The following is a 22,133-nucleotide window of genomic DNA, read 5'->3' as shown; positions in this document are numbered from 1 at the left end:
CAGGTACGGGAAGTTAGGGTTTCAGTCTTTGATGTTATCTTGGTTGTTCTTGAGTGAGTTAATGATTTCACGAATGCCTCCTTCGTTTTTGTGTGATTAAAATGCCTGTTATACTTGGTTGATTGATATACGTGGCTGTTACAGTGGAGAACAGTGGCGAGACCTGTAAATCTCGCCCAAGCGAGTCAATCTCGCCTAAGCGAGATGAAACAGGGAGCTCGCCCAGGGCTGTTGCACGAAAGGTCGCCCAGGCGACCTGCTTGAACTCTTGAGCGAGGGAACGCCTCGCCCAGGCGAGAGGGATCTCGCTTAAGCGAGATCCCGTGATGTTTCCTGAGTGCACCATCGAACCCTCGCCTAGGCGAAGGGGGGGCTCGCCTGAGCGAGCACGTCTCGCCTGAGCGAGACCCCTCAGCCTGGGCGAGGGACTGAGCGAGACAGTGCAATGTGGGATGACTTTCTTGGCTTTGTGTGGATTATGCGTGCTTGTTTTGAGTATTGTGATAAAGGTCTGATATGAATGAGTATGATTGGGTGATACAAGTCATGAATTGTGAATAATGGGTGAGCATGAGTTTCGCATGAGATTGTAATGAAATGGTTGGTGTGAAAAAGGTATGATAACGATATGATTTGGAAATCCTTGGTACATGGATGGTTTATGACGAGATGAAATGGGTTGGGCCTGGAACATGAAAGGCGTTGGCTTTAACCATTGGCACAATTAACGTATACGTGCATGATGAATATTATTTTGGCTGCGGGATTTTGTTTGGTATGCGTCAGTGCATAATTCCTTGGGGTCTCTAGGCGAGACTTTCAGGGTTGCGCTTCAGTGGTCGGGACGTAATCCCATGGCCCCTGTTAGTGGGTGTCCATGGTGGTGCTCCATCTGTATAACTAAGTAAGGATTCAAGGTAAGGACTGTATCCTGACACTCTAAGGGGCCAGTTAGTCTCACTTAGAGCGGACTGACTCCTGTGGTGAGAGTAGCAGGAGGCCCGAAATTCATTGAGGGCTAACCTTGTGGTGAGGGAGAATTGATTCATCGTAACACTTGTAACACATAGCTTGGGGGTGAGCAGCTCAGGGTTGAGCAGAGGTATCCACCACAAGTGCAAGCGTCCGCTGAATCCGACTAAGTTATATGTATCCGGATGAGTCGAGTCGAGTCGTAGTGTATTGAATGAGGAGTCATAACATGCTGGGTTGTTATATGCGTTGTTATGCTATCTTATGTGTGGCGTTCCTTTAATTTCGTGTATAAATTAAATGGGACGTTACAGATATCATTAAATTAAAAGGAATAGATAAAAGGTTACATATTTTATTTATAGTTTAATATAAGAAAAAAACTAATTTCGTTAATCTTGTTTGAATTTTATTAATAATAATTTATCTTATATATTTTATCTTTAATAATTGTTTCATATTTTTTTAGAGAAAAAGCTAATGTTAATATATAATTAATTTTAAAAATAATTTAAATCTTTAATACTATCCAAAATTTAACTATATATTAACTTTAATTGTTCATTTAATAAATATATTTAACCATTAATACATATTAAACACATTCAATATATTAATGATTAAAATAATACACATTTAATAAACACATGTTACTATTATTAAATATCAAATACGTATTCGGTTATAGTCAATCATATTAATCATTAATTAATTAAAATTAAAATTATTATTATTATTATATTAAAAAATATATATCAATACTTATAACATTAAATCAAGCGTATATTCAAAAATTAAAAGATACAGATTTACAGGGTGTTGTATTTGGCAAGCCCTAAAAATACACATATAGTTGTTATTTATCTCTTGATTTGTTCAAATGTTTGAAAGGTTTTTCTTTTTCTTTCTTTGCTGTAACTTTGAAAATAATTTAACTAACAAAATCTTCATCCTCTATATCCAATATTGCGTAGGAGGAGGAAAAATTATGGTACCATATATATTGTTAAGTATTAAGTTAACTTATTTTTCTGAGTGGTTGAGGGTTGTCGAAGCATTCATTGATGTCACCCTCTTCCTTATTGTCACTTCAGTTTATTATTGGCTCTTCACGTACTATGATCTATCAATTGTATATAAATGTTTGTTTCCTCGCATAGTTTCAATGAAGCCACTTATTAGTTTATCCTCAAATATGCACAGATAAGCCTCAATGAATACTTGTGTTTGAATTCATAAAGAACATAACTTTGAACCTTTTGCATGTTACTTTAACAACAGATGAGTATGCTTTTATTGTTCACATTAACAATGCTGAAAAAGTAACTGGACGTGTGTCCATAGAAGGAAAGAAAGCTTTCTAATTTTAATTTTTCAAACATAAAAAAAAAACTTTCAGTGCAGACTTTTCTATTCTAAAAGCATTTATATCACCCCTAGCACAATGATTTTGGGCTATTCAATGTTCCTCTCATGTTCTATTTTTTTTTTTACCAACCTTAAGGTTTAGGACCATATGTGTTTTGAGTTTTGTTTCGTAATGAAAATATATTATGTTTTCCGAAGTTTTTTGATGAATGACAGCAACATCTATGATAAACTCTCTATCTCTCCTCTGCCTGATGCTGTTACAAGTCCCAATTCGCTCAATTGTTGCCAATTGTCAGCACTTCTCTTTTTGAGCTTTCTCGGCTTCCTGGCTTTGGAGTGTGTATATATTTAGCTCTCTCCCTCTTTCTTAAGACATATGCTTTCATTCTCGCTTCTGTTTTCCTTTTTACATCTTCTTGTAATCTCTTTTCTCAAAATAGCAATACACAGTTTCTTTTTCTTTTCTCTGGTACAAACTCTGTTATGGTATCATTAGCCAGTAGATCCTTTTTACCTTTTTCTTGATCCTTTTTTTTTTCCTTCTTTCCTTCTTGCCTATCCTCATGGCTGACACATCCAAAGATCAGCAAGCCCAATCGTCACATAGTTACATGTATCTGCACCATAATGAGAATCTTGCCACTGCCTTAGTCTCTCCTGTTCTTGATGTTTCCAACTACCATTCTTGGAGCTGCAATATGCTCACTGCAGTCAACGCCAAAGACAAGATTGAGTTTGTTCTTGGAACTCCTATTCAGCCTAACAAAACCGATTCTTCTTTTGCATCTTGGTACTGCTGTAATAACATGGTTGTGTCATGGCTCTCCCATTCAGTTTCTCCTTCCATTCGACAAAGTATTCTCTGGATGGACCTCGCCTCTGCCATTTGGTCTGATCTGCACAATCGTTTTTCCTAAGGCGACCGTTCTCGAATCTCGGATCTCCAAATGCAAGCCAACACTCTTCATCAAGGTGATCTTTGTGTTTCTGATTATTTCACTAAACTCAGAATTTTGTGGGATGAATTAGAAAGTTTCCGACCTGACCCTATATGCACCTGCAAACCCAAGTGTTCGTGCCCTCTTTCTTCTATCTTAAATCAAAGAAAGCTTGAAGATCAGTCGATGCAGTTCCTCCGCGGTCTTAACGATCAATTCACCAACATCAAGCCTCAGATGTTTCTTTTGGATCCAATGCCTGCTGTCACCAAATTTTTTTCTTCTATTCTACAACAAGAACGTCAACTTGCTGCTGCTCATCCTTCCGTCAGCAATCGTGACACCCTTGCACCATCTTCGGGCAACTACAATTCTTCTTCCACTCACTCTGTTGCTGCATCATCTACTCTAGTCTGCACCTTTTGTCACAAATCTGGATACACAGAAGTCGTTTGTTACCGCAAGCATGGATTTCCTGGTCAAGACAACAAAAATAGTAAACCTCAATCTACACGAAAACTATGCACCTTTTTCAACAAATCTGGTCACACAATTGAAGTTTTCTTCGATAAGCATGGTTGCCCTCTCAGATACAAGTTTCCCAATGGTCATCAGCCTCACATCAATAATGTCTCCACCCAAGATAATGCCCCAACCGCGACAGACCAGTCTGATAAAGATCATATTCGTTTAACACCACAACAATACCAGATTTTAGCAGACCTATTCAAGAATGCTTCCAACACCAATAATGTTGTTCACGCTAACCAAATTGGTGTTGCTACCTCTAACCAATCCAATACTGGTAATATTCCCTCAAAACCTCTCCCTCTCCATTCCAATCACACTTGGATTGTTGATTCTGACACCACATATCACATTTGTGTTTCCCTGCACTATTTCTCTTCTTTCAAAGGCATCACACCTGTTATTATTAGCCTTCCAAATGGTAGTTCAATCAATGCTCATTACAGTGGCACCGTTACTTTCTTTAAAAAATTTAAACTCTACAATGTCTTATATGTTCCCTCCTTTTGTTTTAATCTAATATCTGTTTCCAAACTACTTTCTTCTCTTCATCATACCCTCACATTTACCTCTTATAGCTGTGTTATACAAGATCTAACAACCAACAAGAGGATTGGTTCAGTTAAACTTCACGATGGCCTATATCTTCTTCATTCACAAGACTTTCTCCATAATTCCTCTTTCTGTTATGCCACCATTCCCTTATCTTGGCATTCACGCTTAGGCCATCCATCCAATGACAGATTGACTTTACTGCAAAAGAAATATTCCTATATTAGCACTAACAAAAACTATGTGTGTGATGCTTGCCACAAGGCTAAACATAAGAAACCCCCCTTTCCCCTTAGTTCTTCTCGTAGTTTTGACCTTATTCACATGGATATATGGGGACCTTGCACTATTTCTATGAATGGTTTCAAATACTTTTTGACTATCGTGGATGATTACTCTCGTTATACATGGGTCATATTATTGCCTGATAAAACATCTATCCACAAGCATATCATTGACTTTGTCACTAAAATTGAAACACACTTTCACACTGTCATTAAAAATATCCGCACTAATAATGGCCTTGAGTTTTATCTGCATGATTTCTACTCTACAAAAGGCATCACTCACCAAACCACATGCACCTATACACCTGAGCAAAATGGCATTGTTGAACCAAACACCAAGACATCCTCAATACCACTCGTGCTCTCCTTTTTCATGCTCATCTTCCTTCCCTTTTTTGGTGCTTTGCTGTTAAGCATGTTGTTTTTCTTATTAATTGCTTACCCACCCCTCTATTAAACAATGATTCCCCTTATGAACGCTTGTATGGTTTCTAATGTGACCTTTCTCACTTACGCGTTTTTGGTTGCCTTTGCTATGCTCACACCCCTGTTGTACATCAGACAAAGTTTGACTCACGAGTTGTCTCAGGCGTGTTCCTAGGCTTTAAGCCCCACACCAAAAGGTACTTATTTCTTAACCTTCACAATCACAAAATTGATGTATCACGCCATGTTATTTTTCATGAATCACACTTTCCCTATCAGCACATTTCTTCATATATTCCCACCTATTACTCAAATGACTATCACCCTTTTGATACTACTGATGTCACTAACATTCCTGCACCCATTTCTACAATATCTGACGCCACCACTACTGTTGTACTTCTTGATTCTTCTGCCCAATCCACTACCGACGTAATTGATGTGTCCCCCACTCATATTGATGTTGCTACATCTCTCCACGATAATGTTGCCTCTGATATTGTGTCTCCTACACCGCTTGACCGCTCCACACGTCCCAAAAAGGTCCCATCTTACCATCATGATTTTCAAACTCATAACCATACCCGATATCCTATTTCTAACTACGTTAATTATGCCAAACTATCCCCATCTTTTCAACATGTTGTTTTCTCAATCAATTCTGTTCTTGAACCTCGCACTTATGCCCAAGCCTGTAAGGACCCTCGTTGGCTCAAGGCCATGGCTGATGAACTCGAAGCTTTACAAACCAACAACACTTGGACCATTACCACCCTTCCCCCCGACAAATCTGCTATTGGATGTCGTTGGGTCTATAAGGTTAAGCATAAATCCGATAGGTCAATTGAACATTTCAAAGCCAGACTAGTGGCTAAGGGATTCAATCAGCTTGAAGGACTCAACTTCACAGATACATTTGCTCCTGTCACTATACTCACTACACTTCGTCTTCTTCTTGTATTAGCCACCTCTCAGAATTGGCTCCTTAAACAGCTCGATGTGAACAATGCTTTTCTCCACGATGATCTCCATGAAGAGGTTTTTATGAAACTCCCTTTGGCTTTCCATCCTCTCAACCCAATCACGTATGCAAACTTCAACGCTCTCTTTACGGTTTAAAAAAAGCTGGCAGACAATGGTATGCCAAACTTTTTCAGTTCTTAACTTCACACAACTATGTTTGTTCCTATGCCGATCATTCTCTCTTTATTAATTATACTAATCCTTACATTACCATTCTCCTTGTGTATGCCGATGATATTCTTCTCACGGGAAACAATGTTGCCGAGATTAATCACATTGCGGACCTTCTCCATGCTGCCATTCGTATCAAAAACTTAGGCGACCTCACGTATTTTCTCAGTTTTGAAGTTGCTTGCAACAACACTGGCCTTCATCTCAGCCAGCGTAAATACACCTTAGATCTTCTTCACGACACTAGCATGCTAGATTCCTCCCCTAGCCCTACTCCTATGGCTCAAACATCCCATCTCTAACACACTGGCCAACTTCTTAATCCAGATGAGGCTTCATCCTACAGACGGCTCACAGGTCGTCTCATATACCTTACAAGCACGCGACTTGACATTTCCTTCTCTATCAATAATCTAATCCAATTCATTGCTGCTCCCACTCCTTCTAACAAGCAAGCAGCCTTTCGTGTCCTTCGATATCTCAAAAACTCTCTTGGAAATGGTCTATTTTTCCCCATCAACACACCCATTGAACTCAAGGCCTATAGTGACTCTGATTGGGTAACCTACCCAGAAACACACAAATCTATTACCGAATTCTCCATTTACCTTGGCCAATCGGTTATCTCTTGGAAATCAAAAAAATAGCAAACCATATCATAGAGCTCCTCTAAAGCTGAATATCGTGCTTTGGCCTCCATAACTTGAAAAATCCAGTGGCTCATATATCTTTTTCAAGACCTTCATGCCTCGTTTTCCTTACTTGCTCTGCTATACTGTGGTAACCAATCAGCCATTCAAATAGCCTCTAACCAGGTCTACCATGAACGCATAAAACATATAGAAATAGATTGTCACCTCATCCATGAAAAAGTGGCATGTGGTATAATCAAACTCCTCCCTATTTCTTCTGCTCCGCAAGCAGCAGACATTTTTACCAAACTGTTATCGTTGCCCTCTTTCACCCAACACTTCTCGAAGCTGAGAATGTAGAATATTTATTCCCATCTTGAGGGGGGCTGATAAACTCTCCATCTCTCCTTTGCCTGATGCTTTTACAAGCCCTGGTTCGCTCAGTTGTAACCAACTGTCAACACTTCTCTTTTTGGGCTTTCTCGGCTTCCTAGCTTTGGAGTGTGTATATATTTAGCTCTCTCCCTCTTTCTTAAGACATATGCTTTCATTCTCGCTTCTGTTTTCCTTTTTACATCTTCTTGTAATCTCTTTTCTCAAAACAACAATACATAGTTTCTTTTTCTTTTCTCTGGTACAAACTCTATTAATCTATGTTATTCAACTTGTTTAAAGGAAATAATGTTTGGAAACAATTGGTTACCAAGTTGTTAGGAACTAACATTGTTATCAACCTTTTGCACTTGCTTCTACCTAATACCTTCTCATAAACAACTGTCTTTAGGGTTATAATTATGATATTGATATTAAATAGGGGATTGCATTCATGAATTGTTTTTCTCTATAATTGTATTAACACTAGTGCTAGTGCATCACTTTGGATGATTCAACTGTTAAGATAATCTTAAATTAAAAATATGGCAATTTTATTTAGTGTTAGTTGCAATTTTTATTAAACATATTAAGTTAATTTTCTTTTATAGTGATTGAAATATTCGTTGTTGAGATATTGCAATGTTATACATGACTAGTCATCAGAGAGTGATTATTTTGTTACATTGTATACGACTATTTAAAGCCTATCCTAGTTCAATACTAATATACACAATGGATTGCATTTTGTTTATAGTGTCCATCGTGTCCCATTTTTTATCTCGTGTGCGTGAGTTTCATTCACAAAGTGGCAATTTCTTTTATAAAGTGGTATAAGAGTTCTTATGCTGTGAGTACCGAGTGAGAGAAAAAAGGAGAGAGAGTGAAACAGTGTGAGGAAAATAACGTGCGCTTGAGTGCTTTGAAAAAAAAAAGCAATGACAAAAGTTGCTAATGGAATGATTGTGTCACAATTGTCGAAGAAAACCAATTATGATAATTGGTGTTTACAAATGAAGACCCTTCTGAGATCCCAAGATATATGGGATACATAGTGGAGAGCGAGTACCTAGAACCCGTGGAAGAAAATAACCAGACGGCGGCCAAGATTGTCACACTGAGAAAGATGCAAGTGAAAGACAAATCGGCCTTGTATTTCTTGTACAATGCGGGAAATGAGTCCGGCTTCGAGAAATTTGCAAATGTTGCATCTTCAAAAGAAGCATAGGAGATTTTAAAGGTTGCATACGTAGGCAGTGACCGTGTCAGACAAGTCTGACTATAAACTCTTAGAGGAGAGTTTCAATGCTTGAAGATGGAGGATAAATAGTGGGTAACCGAGTACATTACTCGAGTAGAGAAGGTGGTCAACCAACTCGGCAGGAATGAAGAGCCAATGCCAGTAAGCCAGACTGTGGAGAAAATCTTGAGTTCACTGATAGATGATTTCAAGAGCATCGTATGCACCATCAAAGAGTCAAAGGACTTGCAAATTCTCTTAGTGGAAGAACTTGTTGGGTCACTTGAGGCCCACAAACAAAGGAGAAGGAAGAAGAAGGAATTGCTTGACCAAGCACTACAAGCACAACTTGATTTGAATGGAACTCGGAACACTCAGGGTCGAGGTCTTGGAGGCAGACGACAAGGTGGCCGAGAACGAGGTGGATGTGGTCAAGGTGATGTTGAAGCTGACACAAATCAGACCAAGCTGTAGAATTGGCGTGGTCGTGGTCAAGGAAAGGGCTGAGGAGGTCGGTCTTAGTTAGAAGTGGAATGCTACAAGTGTGGCAAGCACGACCACTACGCAAGAGAATGCATATCGACAAGCTTCTACAACTGTGGCAAGGCTAGTCATATAACGAAGTTTTGTCAAATTGAAAAAAAAAATGAGAAAAATCTTCTCATAGAGGAAGACAACGACGAGATAGGGATTTTAATGATGATAAAGAACTGATAACGTTGGTTCCTACCTTTTATTGGTGTTAAGTTTTGTGAATAAATCAACTTCTCCATAGCTTTTATCTTGTTTAACCCTCAAGTTTATGTTGTTTTTGCATTGTTTTGTATTTTAGTTATTTTATGTTTTTTTATTTCTAATCTATACTATGAGTGTGTGTGTGATAAGTCAATAGGAAGCAATTTTGGTGGAGGAAAACAAGTTGAAACTCAAAGAAGCATGATTGGACAAGAAATATTGATTTTTAGACAAATACCCATGTTAGGTGGCACTATAATCGCGCTCAACACTGCAAACATGGAGAAAGGACTCACTTATAGGTATATACTACCTTGGACCACCCTTGGAAGGCCAAAAACCCACCATTGGGCGTTAGACTGACTCGTTGGGCGAGCTAGTGGGTCATTGGGCGAAAATGACTGCACAAAACTGTAGTATTTGAGACATTGAGCGAAAATATTACTCGCCCAGTGAGTTACAAGCCAGAGAGTGTCGATTTTTGGCTTCACTAGGTGAGAATGAAGCCGCTGGGCGAGAATATCAACCCCAATACGCGAATGTGATTATTTAATCATGTTTCTACGAGAGTTTGAGGGTATTCCTCTTTTTGCACAAATAGAAACACCTTGGGTGCTTGGGAGAGGCTCTTTGAGGGTGCTAGGGGTGTTGGGAAACTCTCCCTTCTCCTTCTTAGGTCTCTTTCTTCATCAATGGAGGTTTTATCCCTTTTGGGTCGGAGAAGATGATGGCTACGAAATTGGAGACAAAGATGCGAATGAGAGGCACAATTGGAGCATGAAGCAGATGTCAAGAACCTTGGGAGAGGGATTATTTCTACTTTATGGTTCCAATTTCATCTCTATTCTTCAATTTTGAAAATCCCTAGGTTCTCCACCATAGAGAGAAATTTCTATTTATTGAGATTAGATGTAAAATATTGAATTCTTGTGTAAAATTATACTTATATATATATATATATATATATATATGCTTTTCCAATTCAAGTTAGTATTTAATTTTTATGCTTAATGCTTGATGTGGATTGTTCCAATGCTTGATTTGTGATTCTTGAGGTGTTGGAAAATATCTTTAGAATCTAGACTTGAAATTGTATACCTAATGGATGCTTGTATCTATGAATAGAACTTGTTTCATTAGTAATTTTAGACTCTTGAAATTAATGCATGATTTCATTTCTTGAGGATTCAATGGATTGAAACTTGATGAGTAATCATAGGCTCAAAGTCACTAGGGATAGGATTTGAGTATATTTGTGAGTTGATTTTAACATGAATATGAAATTGAGATGATTGATGATGCATAAGAATGAAATGGATAAAGTCTAGTCTTAACAATTTGTAAATACACTATGTTAAATTCTTGTTTGATAAAAATAAAAAAATATTTTCCATTGTGTTTATGTAAACTTTGTGGTCTAATTAGGTTATTGAATGTGAGATTTGTCATGAGTTGCATAAGTCCTTATGAAGAGAACGATATTTATTACTTGCTATGTGCGACCGGTACACTTGTCATTTTTTTCACTAATAAGAACTCGGATGTCGAACTGAGGAGCTATAAATCGGATGTCGAGTGACGTTCAGGCTGTGTGGAGGAAAGGAAATCAAGTGATGAACTTAGTCCAGGCTGTTCAAACAACTTTGTCTAGTATCTAGACATTGCAACAAGCAATCACATGTGTGGAGACGAGAGTTTCTGTGACGAACTCACCAAGATGGAGGTCGTATTCATGTCATTTGGAGATGATTCCAATGTGGCGGTAAAAGGATGTGCAACAATCCAGCACATGCAAAAGGATGGACAAGTTGGAGAAATCATGGATGTTTACCATGTTCCCAAGCTTAAGAGTATTATTCTAAGCATGGGTCAAATGATGGAGAAAGGAAACTCAGTTCTGGAGAAGGACCGAGTACTGTTCTTGAAGGACAAGCACAGTTTGCTAGTAGCCCGAGTAGAAATAAAGAAAAATCAGATGTATCACTAACACAAAAAAGCCTTTTAACGTCCGACATTTTCGACCTTTGACGTCTGCCCAAACACCGACGTCATATCGGGTGACGTCAAAATAACTTCGGAAAAATAGCAGACGTCACTTGACGTCGGTCTTTTAGGAGTTCGGCGCTATCCAACGTCGGGGCTAGTAACACAGACGTCAATTTTCGCGCTAAAATGAAGGAAAAACCTGAGCAATTTAACGTCTGTCAGAGCCCGTCAGACGTTAAATAACGTCGGCCCTGGTACAGTCAGACGTTAAATAACGTCTGTCAGGGTACACCAAACGTCAAACTGCTCCATTTTTTTAAAAAATTTGACTGTTTTTACAACATCCATACACCTGAAAATCAGAAAATTCCCAGAACAATTTCATAATACTTTTAGCACAATTCTAGAGTTACAGTTATATATAATAGAACTTAAGTTTCAACATATATTCTAAACTAATATAAATAACAACAAACTAAAAATTTCAACATGAAATTCTTGTACAATAAAGTTTTTGAAAGGAGTTCTAATTCATGTGGTATCAACTCCATATCTCCAATAAATATGTCGCCCATTCCTGTCTTAGTGTGTGGATAATGTCATCTGGCAGAGGTGATGGATTCTTAAATCGTTGAAAAAGTAATACAATTTCATTATGTATGAATATCATTCTTTAAAGTTTGATATGATTTATAATATGTGAAAGATATATATAATTACCTCTATCCATTCATCTTTAACTGCAGCTCGAATGATTATTCTTATCCAAGACATGACATAATATCCAAATTCCCATGAATCTTCTTGCTTGTTACACTGAACATTACAAATAAAATAAACACATCAAAGTCATAAGTTGACATACAGAAATTAATAACTTTAAAATGAATGAGTTCTAACCTTTGGATATATGACTTTAAGTTGTTGGCCTCTAGGCTTACCCACAATTCTAATGAAATTTTGGAAACATAAAACATATGTAAGTTTTTATAACTAAATAGATATATAAGTTAGGATTGAAAAAAAAATACTTACTCTTGTAACATGTTTTTAAAAGCTGGTGGAATCTTCCTATGGCATGAACAAAACCATACAACTAGGCATTGTCTTGGAATGATGAGACAAAGTTGCCAATGATACCTACCATCAATCACAAGTACTTAGCCAAAATAATTAATAATACTTCACAAAATATTATTAGCAAAAACACTTACGAATCAATGTATGGTGCAAAGTATATCTCTCTATTTGACTCAACCATCCATGTTTGCAAATAAAGTTTGATTTGGTCAGGTGAGTTTCCTGAAGGTTGAATTGTTTGAGGTTCAATGAATCCATAGACGGAAGATCGACCTTGGTCCACAATGACTTTGTCCATGTACCTACAAGAAGACAGTTAGGTATAATATTAAAAGGTACTAATTCCTTGCTTTAAATATGAAATACAATAAAAAAAATCTTACATGCACCATAGTTGTATGACTAAAATATTTAACATCTTGTCTCCTGTAATGATCTCTAGTGCATCATTCAGGTTTATGTACAATGGGACATGACAATGGAGGCCAAATACTCTTAACTCCCACTCTAGCTCTACCGGTCCTCTTTTCAACTTGTGTAATTTCAGAAGCAGCTTTCCTAGAGGATCATCTTCTGCTTCTGCCATTTCATCATCTTCACGTATAACACGTGGACGTCGGACCGGCTGTTTTTCAGGACGAGTGGACTGAAATAAAGATTTAGAAAGGTTTGACGTTAAAAGTTTTATAAATTGTAAGATTGAACTACTAAAAACATGATGTCATAATACCTTTGGTGGCCTAAAGTATGGCATGATCAATGCTTTAGGCCAAGCAATAAATGTGCCTAAAGCTTCCCCAACAAATTGGATTTCTGAAGTTGGCACAGGCACTTGGGCATGGGGATCTCAAACTTCATCAATCATCACACGCGCATGATGGGGCAATAGAGGAACATCATGGATAGTCTCCCCACCCTGAAGTTGTCGTCCTATGGCCACTACGCGCGGGGGGTCTTCATCAACCAATAGCTCATACTGACTTGTGTAGTCAGTATGATATACACCAGAGCATGAGCCTTTTGTACTCACACGTTGTCCTGTTGGAGCTTGAGTGGGTAATTCCATGTTCTGTTGCTGCATGGACTGAAGCTTTTCATCAAGTGTTCTTTGTATTTGTTGTTGCTGTTGAAGTTGTTCCATAAAACGTTGCTCCATAATTCCCATGCGTTGGTTGAATCTTTCCTCCATTTGTTGCTCCATCTTCCTCAAGGCCTCTTGACTCAACAATTCATTACTTCTTTGTGGAGGACCAAAGTAATCTCGAAGACCAATGGCACCTCCAACACCACGCACACGTCCTGGGTGCTCTGGCCTTCCAATTGTCGTTGTGAGTATATCGTCCCGACCATGGCCAACAAACGAACCCTGAGTCTCTTGCTCAATTAATTCATCCTACACCACAAAAGAAAGTTTAATCAAAAGGAGAAACATATGAACTATGATAGTCAAATAAGGTTTGTACTTACTATTTTTTGAGATATGATTTGAGCTGATTGTGATGTCATTTGCCCATCGGACTTAGTCCGAGCAGCCTTCCACATCTCGTACCTAGGAATTGCATCCACTAGGTCAGGGGACTCAAGTCCCAGAGACTGTGCACGAGACTTTTTCAATTTTTTCTCCAATAATGCATAACCACCTCGAGAGAGTACATGTGGTGTATCATTAAGCCTTTGTCTTTGTTGGGCTGTTGTCCTTTTTTCCTGTCACACATAACATTATTTAATAGTTTGAATACAGAAATGTATGACTAGTGTCACTATAAACAAATTTAACAAACAAACCTACCAGTCTCCAGACTCTCTAAATGCACGAAATTGCATCCACTCCTCTTCCGAGATTTTGTACTTCTCACAAGGAGTGTCATGTTGTCTATCTCCAAACACATATAAACGTGTGAGCCTTGCCTTGAAGTCCCTCCATCTGGTGGCTATGTGAGATAAGACTTTCTTTCTAATTCGCTCAGTGTTCGGAGTAATCTCAAATTTGTGCTGTTTAAAACATAAAATATGTTATGTTAACAGTAACATAAAAAAATATTATAGTTGGTTTAAGTAAACATACCACAAGATCCTGCCATAGGAGGTTCTTCTCGACCTCCGCGACGTCATCCCAACATGCAATTGCAATAGAAACTTTCATTTTGGCCAACATTCCTATGTAGCTACGGTACTTTTTTTCCCAAGGGCCACTGGGTTCACTCGATCGAGGATCAATGTGGACCGGCATCCTCTCTCATCGGTTTGTGACATCCGGCAACCGAGTCACAGATCTACTAGGTCCCTCCTGGTCTGATCCGGAGCTTGTCATACCTGAAACATATCATTAGGAAATGTTAACAATGAAAATATACTCAATTAACCTTTATTATATTAAAACAGGAAGAAAAATAAAAAATTATAAACGTGACAATATTATTAAATAAACACCTATCAAGAAATTGTGTTCTCCCATATGCCTTCATTGTGATCACTTCGAATAGCATGGATGTCATCAGTTACATCATCAACTTTGTCTTGAATGGTTCTTGATGAGAAAGACGTTGTCTCAAGTATGTCTAGACAATCTTCATCATCATTTACGTGCATGTTTCTTCCTTCTAATACAACTGACAATTTCTGATTGGCTGGATCAATAACATAAAAAATTTGTCTTGCTTGACTAGCCATAATAAATGGTTCATTTGTATCACTCATCTTGTTAAGATCCACCAAAGTAAAGCCAAAGTCATCTGTGCTAACACCCGAATTACTATCAACCCATTTACACTTGAAAACTGGCACTCTAAAAGTCATATAATCAACTTCCCATATTTCGTGTATTATTCCAAAGTAACTCATGGATGCTGTAATTGGATTCTTGTCCTTAGAACTGGCAAAATGTACAGATTCAGCTTGAAGTGTAACCCCACTATTTTGAAGTCTACTTTTGTCATCTTCCATCTTTGAATAGAAACAATGATTGTTTATGTAGTACCCGCCATATGTAATGACATCATTGTTCGGTCCACGAGCTAGCCTTAATAGAGTTTCAGAAACATTTGGAGTCGCATAAACCTTTTTCTTAAACCATGATAAGAATGTTTTGTTATGTTCATTAAGTGCCCATTTTTCACTCATTCGTGGATGTGCTGATTTCGTTTCATCAATGTGTTGCGTTATGTAAGGAATGACCTCTACAGTGTTGTTTAAGATGTACAAATGGGCTTGATCAACTAATTTTCTACTAACACTTTGAATCTTCACTCCACGCACACCCTTACCTTCATATTTACCTTCATGTCTAGTCTTAGGAACTCCAATTGGTTCACAACTTGGCATATAACTTGAGCAGAATTCAATGGCTTCTTCTGCAATGTACCGCTCTATAATAGAAGCTTCTGGTCGATACTGATTCTTGACATATCCCTTTAAGATCTTCATGTATCTTTCCACTGGGTACATCCATCTCAAGAAAACTGGCCCACATAATCGAATTTCCCTCACAAGATGAACTATCAAATGAACCATGATATCGAAAAATGAAGGTGGAAAATACATTTCCAATTGACACAATAGTCTAATGGCCTCATTTTCCAAATCGTCTAACACTCGAGGGTTAATAACTTTCTTGCATATGGCATTGAAGAACATACACAAACGTGTTAGAATACCTCTGACAGAAGTAGGTAAGATGGCTCGAAAAGCTACTGGTAAAAGTTGTTGCATCAACACATGACAATCGTGAGACTTTAAACCGACTAACTTTAAATCTTGCATAGAAACAAGGCTACTAATATTTGAAGAGTAACCTTGCGGAACCTTCACACTTCTTAAACACTCACAAAAAATTTGCTTCTCTTTTCTAGAAAGAGTGTGACAAGCTAGAGGCAGGTAGGTTCGTCTTCCAATTGATTGTGCATGTAACTCAGAACGGATGCCCATTTCAGCCAAATCTTGTCGTGCTTTAACTCCATCTTTAGTCTTTCCTTTTACATTTAGTAAAGTCCGATGACGCTATCACATACATTTTTTTCAACGTGCATCACGTCTATACAATGTCGTACATCAAGTTTACACCAATATGGAAGATTAAAGAAGATTGATCGTTTCTTCCAAATGCTTTTCTCCGTGGTCTTTTTCTTTGGATGTTTACCAAACACAATGTCAATGTTTTCCACTTGGTTGTATATTTCTTCACCATTACGGGGTCTCGCTACAACTTCATCCTCAGAACTTCCATTAAATGCTTTTTTCATTCTACGATAAGGATGATTTCGAGAAAGAAACTTTCGATGTCTTGTATACACAGTTTTCTGACCGTGCTTCAATTGAATATAACGTGTTTTTTTCACAAATGGGACATGCAAAATGACCTTTAACACTGTAACCGCTCAAGTTTCCATATGCTGGAAAATCATTTATGGTGCAAAACAACATTGCACGCAAACAAAACAATTCTTGAGAATATGAATCATACACATCGACACCTTCTTCCCATAATAGTTTCAAATCATCGATCAACGACTTTAGGTACACATCAATGTCATTTCCAGGTTGTCTAGGACCCGATATCATCATAGACAACATCATATATTTCCTCTTCATGCACAACAAAGGAGATAAATTGTAAATCATCAGCAAAACTGGCCATGAACTATGTTTGCTACTTAAGTTCCCATAAGGATTCATACCATCTATAGCAAGTCCAAGTCTTAAGTTTCTTGGCTCAGCACCAAATTTTGGAAATGTTTCATCAATCTTCTTCCATTGTGGAGAATCAGCTGGGTGTCGAAGAAGATTATCACACTTTCTTCCATCAATGTGCCATTTCAGGTTTTTTGCATCTTCTTTAATGAAAAATAGTCGTTTGAATCTAGGAATTATAGGAAGGTACCACATCACCTTAGCAGGTGGACCATCTTTGTCTTCATCGCCACTATTTCCATCAATTTTCTTTTTAAACCGCGATAAACCACATGTTGGACACGCCTTCAGTGAAGCAAACTCGTCTCTGTATAAAACACAATCATTTGGGCATGCATGTATCTTTTGATATTCCAAACCCATTGGACATAAAATTTTCTTCGCTTCGTAATTACGGATAGGTAACGTGTTATTTTTTGGAAGCATCTCCTTTAACAACTCCAACAATTCTGTGAAACTTGTATCCGTCCATCCATGCCTTGCTTTTAAACTGAATAATTTCAAAGTTGCTGACAGTCGCGTAAAGTTAGTGCATCCTGGGTACAATTGTTCCTCTGAATCGGACTTAAGAGAATCATATAAATGAACTTTTCCAAAATTCTCCTACCCAACATCACGTACCATATCTTCTAAATGATCATTCATCCAGTCGTCTACATAATTTGTTCCTCGTGACGTTGTAGGCTTGTCTAATACTTCTCCATGCCAAGTCCAAAGTGTATAACTTCTCATTATACCAAAGATGAATAGATGATCACGCATTGTTCCTAAGTCATGACGTATTTGATTAAGACAACGAACACAAGGACAAAAATATGTCCCGTTACTTGAGATTGCGTGTTCTTGAACATACTGCAAAAACTCAGAAACCCCCTTTTCATACTCTTCACTTATGCGACGCTCATTCATCCAACTTCGATCCATACTATGTTCGTAAAAAACTCAATCAATCTCAAACTTTTAACTCTCACAAGGTGAGGCCCTACCCATTCGAAAAAATTATTTTTCATAATTTGCTAACACATGTACAAATAAGTCAAACATCATAAATTTCACAAAATTTCGACAGCATTTCGCATTGGTCTCTGAAGTACACGAAATGAAAGTGATTAATCATCATCACAATCAAGTATGCATCCAGAGAACAACACAAATTAGCCTCAATCGAAATTTTATGAAATTTATGCGTAAACCTCAATGTACACATTGTAGCAAATTATGAAAAATAATTTTTTCAAACTGTCCAATCGGACAATTCAAGATTTAATACAAACGATTAAAAATTTAATCATTTGTATTAAATCTCAAACGGGAACTAAGTTTCGCTCACTGTATACTATAAGTATAATAAATCTACATATATAAAATAACACTACAACAATAATATTCAAAAATAAAATGCAATGAGAATTATTTAAACATGCATATATCTAATAATAAATATAATTTTATTTACTAATTTTACAAATATTATTATAAAATTTTAAATAAAATAAAAAAATAGGCCAAAAAAATTAACAAAAAAATAGTCTAAGACTAAAACTATAATGACATTTATAAATTAATACAAGTAATTCTATACATACAATGAACAAATATATACATACAATGAAAAACTAACCTCTTCTAATTGAAAGACGAACTTTGAGAGGAAGTCTAGGGTCTCCGCACACTGCTGGCCAAATGGGAACGAAGAGCAAGTGGGACGAATCTCAAAACGCTGCAAATGGGGATGAAAACGGAAAATAATCGGTTCAAAACGCATAAAATCAACCCATAATCAAACCCCAATAAGTTTGATGGCGAAAACCTTTCGAAACTCACCTGGAGGGGGTCGAAAATGGCGTCGCCGGCGAGAACTCTCGCGAAAACGATGAACAGCGCGAGGGTTTCTGCGTTTCGCGCAGAGATAAACTGAAACTTAACGTCGGGGGTGTTATGTCCGACGTTAAGTGACGTCGGGGGTGGGAGGGGCCGACGTAAAAGGACGTTTGGCGCGCGCTGGTCCGACGTCAAGGGACGTTTGTCGAGCTGGGGGCCGACGTCCTTTTTTGAGTGACGTCGGGGTATTTTTTGACAGACGTTAAGTAACGTCTGCCCGCTCCACGTCAGACGTTAAAAATGTCTCGTTATTTACAAAAATGCCACCGCTCATTTTTAACGTTGGGCTTTTTTTAGGCAGACGTTATTGGGGTGACGTTAAAGGCCTTTTTTGTGTACAAACTTGAGCTCAACATCTTGTAGAAAAAGTGTTTAAAGTTGGACGTGAAGGATAAAGCCATAATATGGCATTTTCAGTATGGGCACTTGAATTTTGGATGCATGGCCGAGTTGTCAAAGAAGCATTTGTTGCTCAGACTACCTAGTTAGAGTTTGAGAAGAAGTTTTGTGAAGAATGTGTACATGGAAAACATTTGAGGACTAGGTTTCCAAACTCGGCTAGGTACAACGCATAAGAGCAGCTTCGCCTAATACATACTAATCAGTGTGGACCAATTTCTTCTAGTTTGTTTAGTGGTAAGAAATATTTCATTTCATTCATAGATGATTTCCCTCAAAAAGCTTGGGTGTATTTCTCATAGGAGAAATCAAAAGCATTTGAGGCGTTCAAGAAGTTTAGGTTGATGGTGGAGAAAGAGACTGGTAAGCATATTAAAGTAGTGCAATCTGATAGGGCAAGAGAATTCACATCAGTAAAGTTCATGGAGTATTGTGAAGAGCAAGGTATAAGGCGTTTTCTCAACCTTCAATATTCACCACAACAGAATGACATCACTAAAAGGAAAAATCAAACCATCCTTGATATGGCTTAAACCATGCTTAAAGGGAAAAACATGGTAGAGAAGTTTTGGGCAGAGGTAGTGCAGTGTGTTGTATATGTCCATAATAGGTGCCCGCATTCCAAACTAGATGGTATGGCATTGTAAGAAGCATGGAGTGGAAGAAAACTGAGTATAAGACATTTCAAAGTTTTTGGAAGCATGGGTTATGGTCATGTTCCCGTCCAGCTTAGAACAAAACTTGATGATAGAAGCAAAAGGTATGTTTTTATTAGCTATAATCAAGAGGCAAAAGCCTACCTACTATATAATCCAGGTACAAGCAAAGTTTTGGTGAGTCAGGATGTCCAGGTAGATGAGGATAATGAATGGAATTGGGAAGACTCAAAGGAGATGTCTTCAGGGAGTACGACCTTTGGGGCAGAGAAATCAAAAATAACTGGGAGGAGCTTGGAAACCACAAACGATTATTCTAAGGAAGCTGATGAAACTATGGGACCCAAAACTTGGAGTTTGTGGGACATCTACAACTCCACTGATGAGGTACATCTAATGTGCTTGGTGGTAGGTGCAGAAGATGTTAAATTTGAAGAGGTCATGCGAGATGTAAAAAAGTAATGGATGAGGAGATAAGCTCAACTGAAAAAAAAATGAAACATGGGAGCCGACCAATTGGTGTGAAGTGGGTATACAAAAAGAAAACCAATGTAAATGTCAAGGTGGAGCGTTACAAGGCCCGATTCATGGTGACAAACTACAAATAACAGAAAGGTGTTGACTATGATGGAGACAATCCAACTGCTATTTTCTTTAGCAGCACAACACGAATGGAGGATACAACAAATGGATGTGAAGTCTACATTCCTTAATGGGGTTCTGGAAGTGGAGGTCTACATGGAGCAATCTCTCGGCTACATGAAAAGAGGTGAAAAGAAGAGGGTGTTGAAGCTAAAAAAGGCACTATATGGCTTGAATCAGGCTCCCCGAGCTTGGAATGAAAGGACATACACTTATTTCAAGAAGAATGGTTATGAGTGTGTCCATATGAACATGCTCTATATTTAAAAAGGTAAAAAGGAGATGTTTTGTTTGTTGCTCTATATGTAGATGACCTGATATTTATGGGAAGTAAAGCCAAGCTACTCGAAGAGTTTAAAGAAGTGATAAAGAGAGAGTTTGAGATGACCAATCTGGGCGTCATGAAATACTTTTTAGGTTTAGAGGTGGACCATAACATGACATGTTTCTTTATGTCCCAAAAGAGGTATGTTAAGGAGTTACTAAAGAAGGTAAAGATGTTAAAATGCAATGGCTTAATTAGACTTTTGGTCCCCTACTTTATCTCCGAGGTTCATTTTGGTCCTCTCTTTTTTCGGGGTTCAATTTAGTCCCCCAATTTGTTAAAACAGTTTAAAATGGTCCCTCCCGTTAGTTTTAGTTAAACGGCGTCAGAATAGTGCCACTGTGTCTGTTTAAAACAGGAACATGGCAAGTCCTGAGTACCTTGTCATCAATGTGGTGTAATGAGGTGGCAATGAAGGTTATTTATGGAGATAGAAATGTTCATTTGCCCTAATTTTAGTCGTCTTCTTCGTCCTGCTGGAGTTCATCTTCATTTGGCAAGCTTTCTTAATTTTGAGTGATGTCTAGGGGCCATTCTTCTTCATCTTGCTCTTGTAACTCGTGGGGTACGCAAAATCCAAGGTTATCTAATCATGGTGGTGGTGTTTTGTCTCACGGTGGAGCGCTCATTTGCAACTGTGGAGAAGTTGCTGTGTTAAGAACAGCTCGAACTACTAAAAATGGTAGGAAGCAATTTTGGGGTTGTCCTAATTACAAGGTTAGATCCATCACCCTTTTTCTGTGATTCGTTGATCAATAAGTGTTTGCAACTAACATGAAGGTTGTTTTGTGTTCTGGATGTTGTCAATAACAGAGGGGAAGTGAAGCTTTCATTGGTTGTAATTACTTTAAATGGTGTTCGGAAGATGCTGCTGATGAAAGGGATAACATTATTATAAGGTAGAGAAAGAAGATATTTATTCTAGAGAAAGAACTTAAGGGATCCAAAATGTTTGTTAATGTTTTACTATGGATAGTGAGTTTATTAGTTGTAGTGAACATCATTGTGTTGTCACGATTGATGAAAAGTGTGTGATTAAATTTGTATTCAGTGGTGTTGAAATCTGTATTGGGTGTATCAGTTTGTGTATTGGGGGTATCAGTTTGTGTTTTTCGTTTTATTGTATTGAAATATGTAATTAGAAAGCTAAATTGTTGTATGACTTAGTTAATTAATGAAAAATTGGTGTTAAAGAAATCTGTGTTTGGTATCCTACTTATAAGCATTACAA

General features: G+C 37.8%; 1 protein-coding gene across 1 annotated transcript; it reads right to left on the bottom strand.

Moving 5' to 3' along the window:
* Positions 1 to 14,549: 14,549 nt before the first annotated feature.
* Positions 14,550 to 17,362, bottom strand: LOC114175171. The gene is made up of 3 exons (XM_028059940.1): positions 16,669 to 17,362; positions 14,773 to 16,281; positions 14,550 to 14,626 (listed from the first exon to the last, which is right to left on the bottom strand). Exons 1-3 carry the CDS (start codon positions 17,360 to 17,362, stop codon positions 14,550 to 14,552), a joined length of 2,280 nt encoding a protein of 759 aa, XP_027915741.1.
* Between the last annotated feature and the right edge of the window lie 4,771 nt (positions 17,363 to 22,133).

Source organism: Vigna unguiculata, chromosome 3 (assembly GCF_004118075.2).
Source record: "Vigna unguiculata cultivar IT97K-499-35 chromosome 3, ASM411807v1, whole genome shotgun sequence".
NCBI classification, from domain to species: domain Eukaryota; kingdom Viridiplantae; phylum Streptophyta; class Magnoliopsida; order Fabales; family Fabaceae; genus Vigna; species Vigna unguiculata.
This window is presented reverse-complemented; position numbering and strand designations above follow the sequence as displayed.

What these genes read in the sequence shown, in the direction of transcription:
- LOC114175171 (XM_028059940.1), bottom strand. Translation starts at nt 17,362, where the DNA reads ATGGGTTTGGAATATCAAAAGATACATGCATGCCCAAATGATTGTGTT. An exon ending in GAGCGGTTACAGTGTTAAAG is followed by an intron (nt 16,282 to 16,668) that starts GTCATTTTGCAT and finishes TAAATGTAAAAG; the next exon opens with GAAAGACTAAAGATGGAGTT. An exon ending in TCGAAGTGATCACAATGAAG is followed by an intron (nt 14,627 to 14,772) that starts GCATATGGGAGA and finishes GATATGTTTCAG; the next exon opens with GTATGACAAGCTCCGGATCA.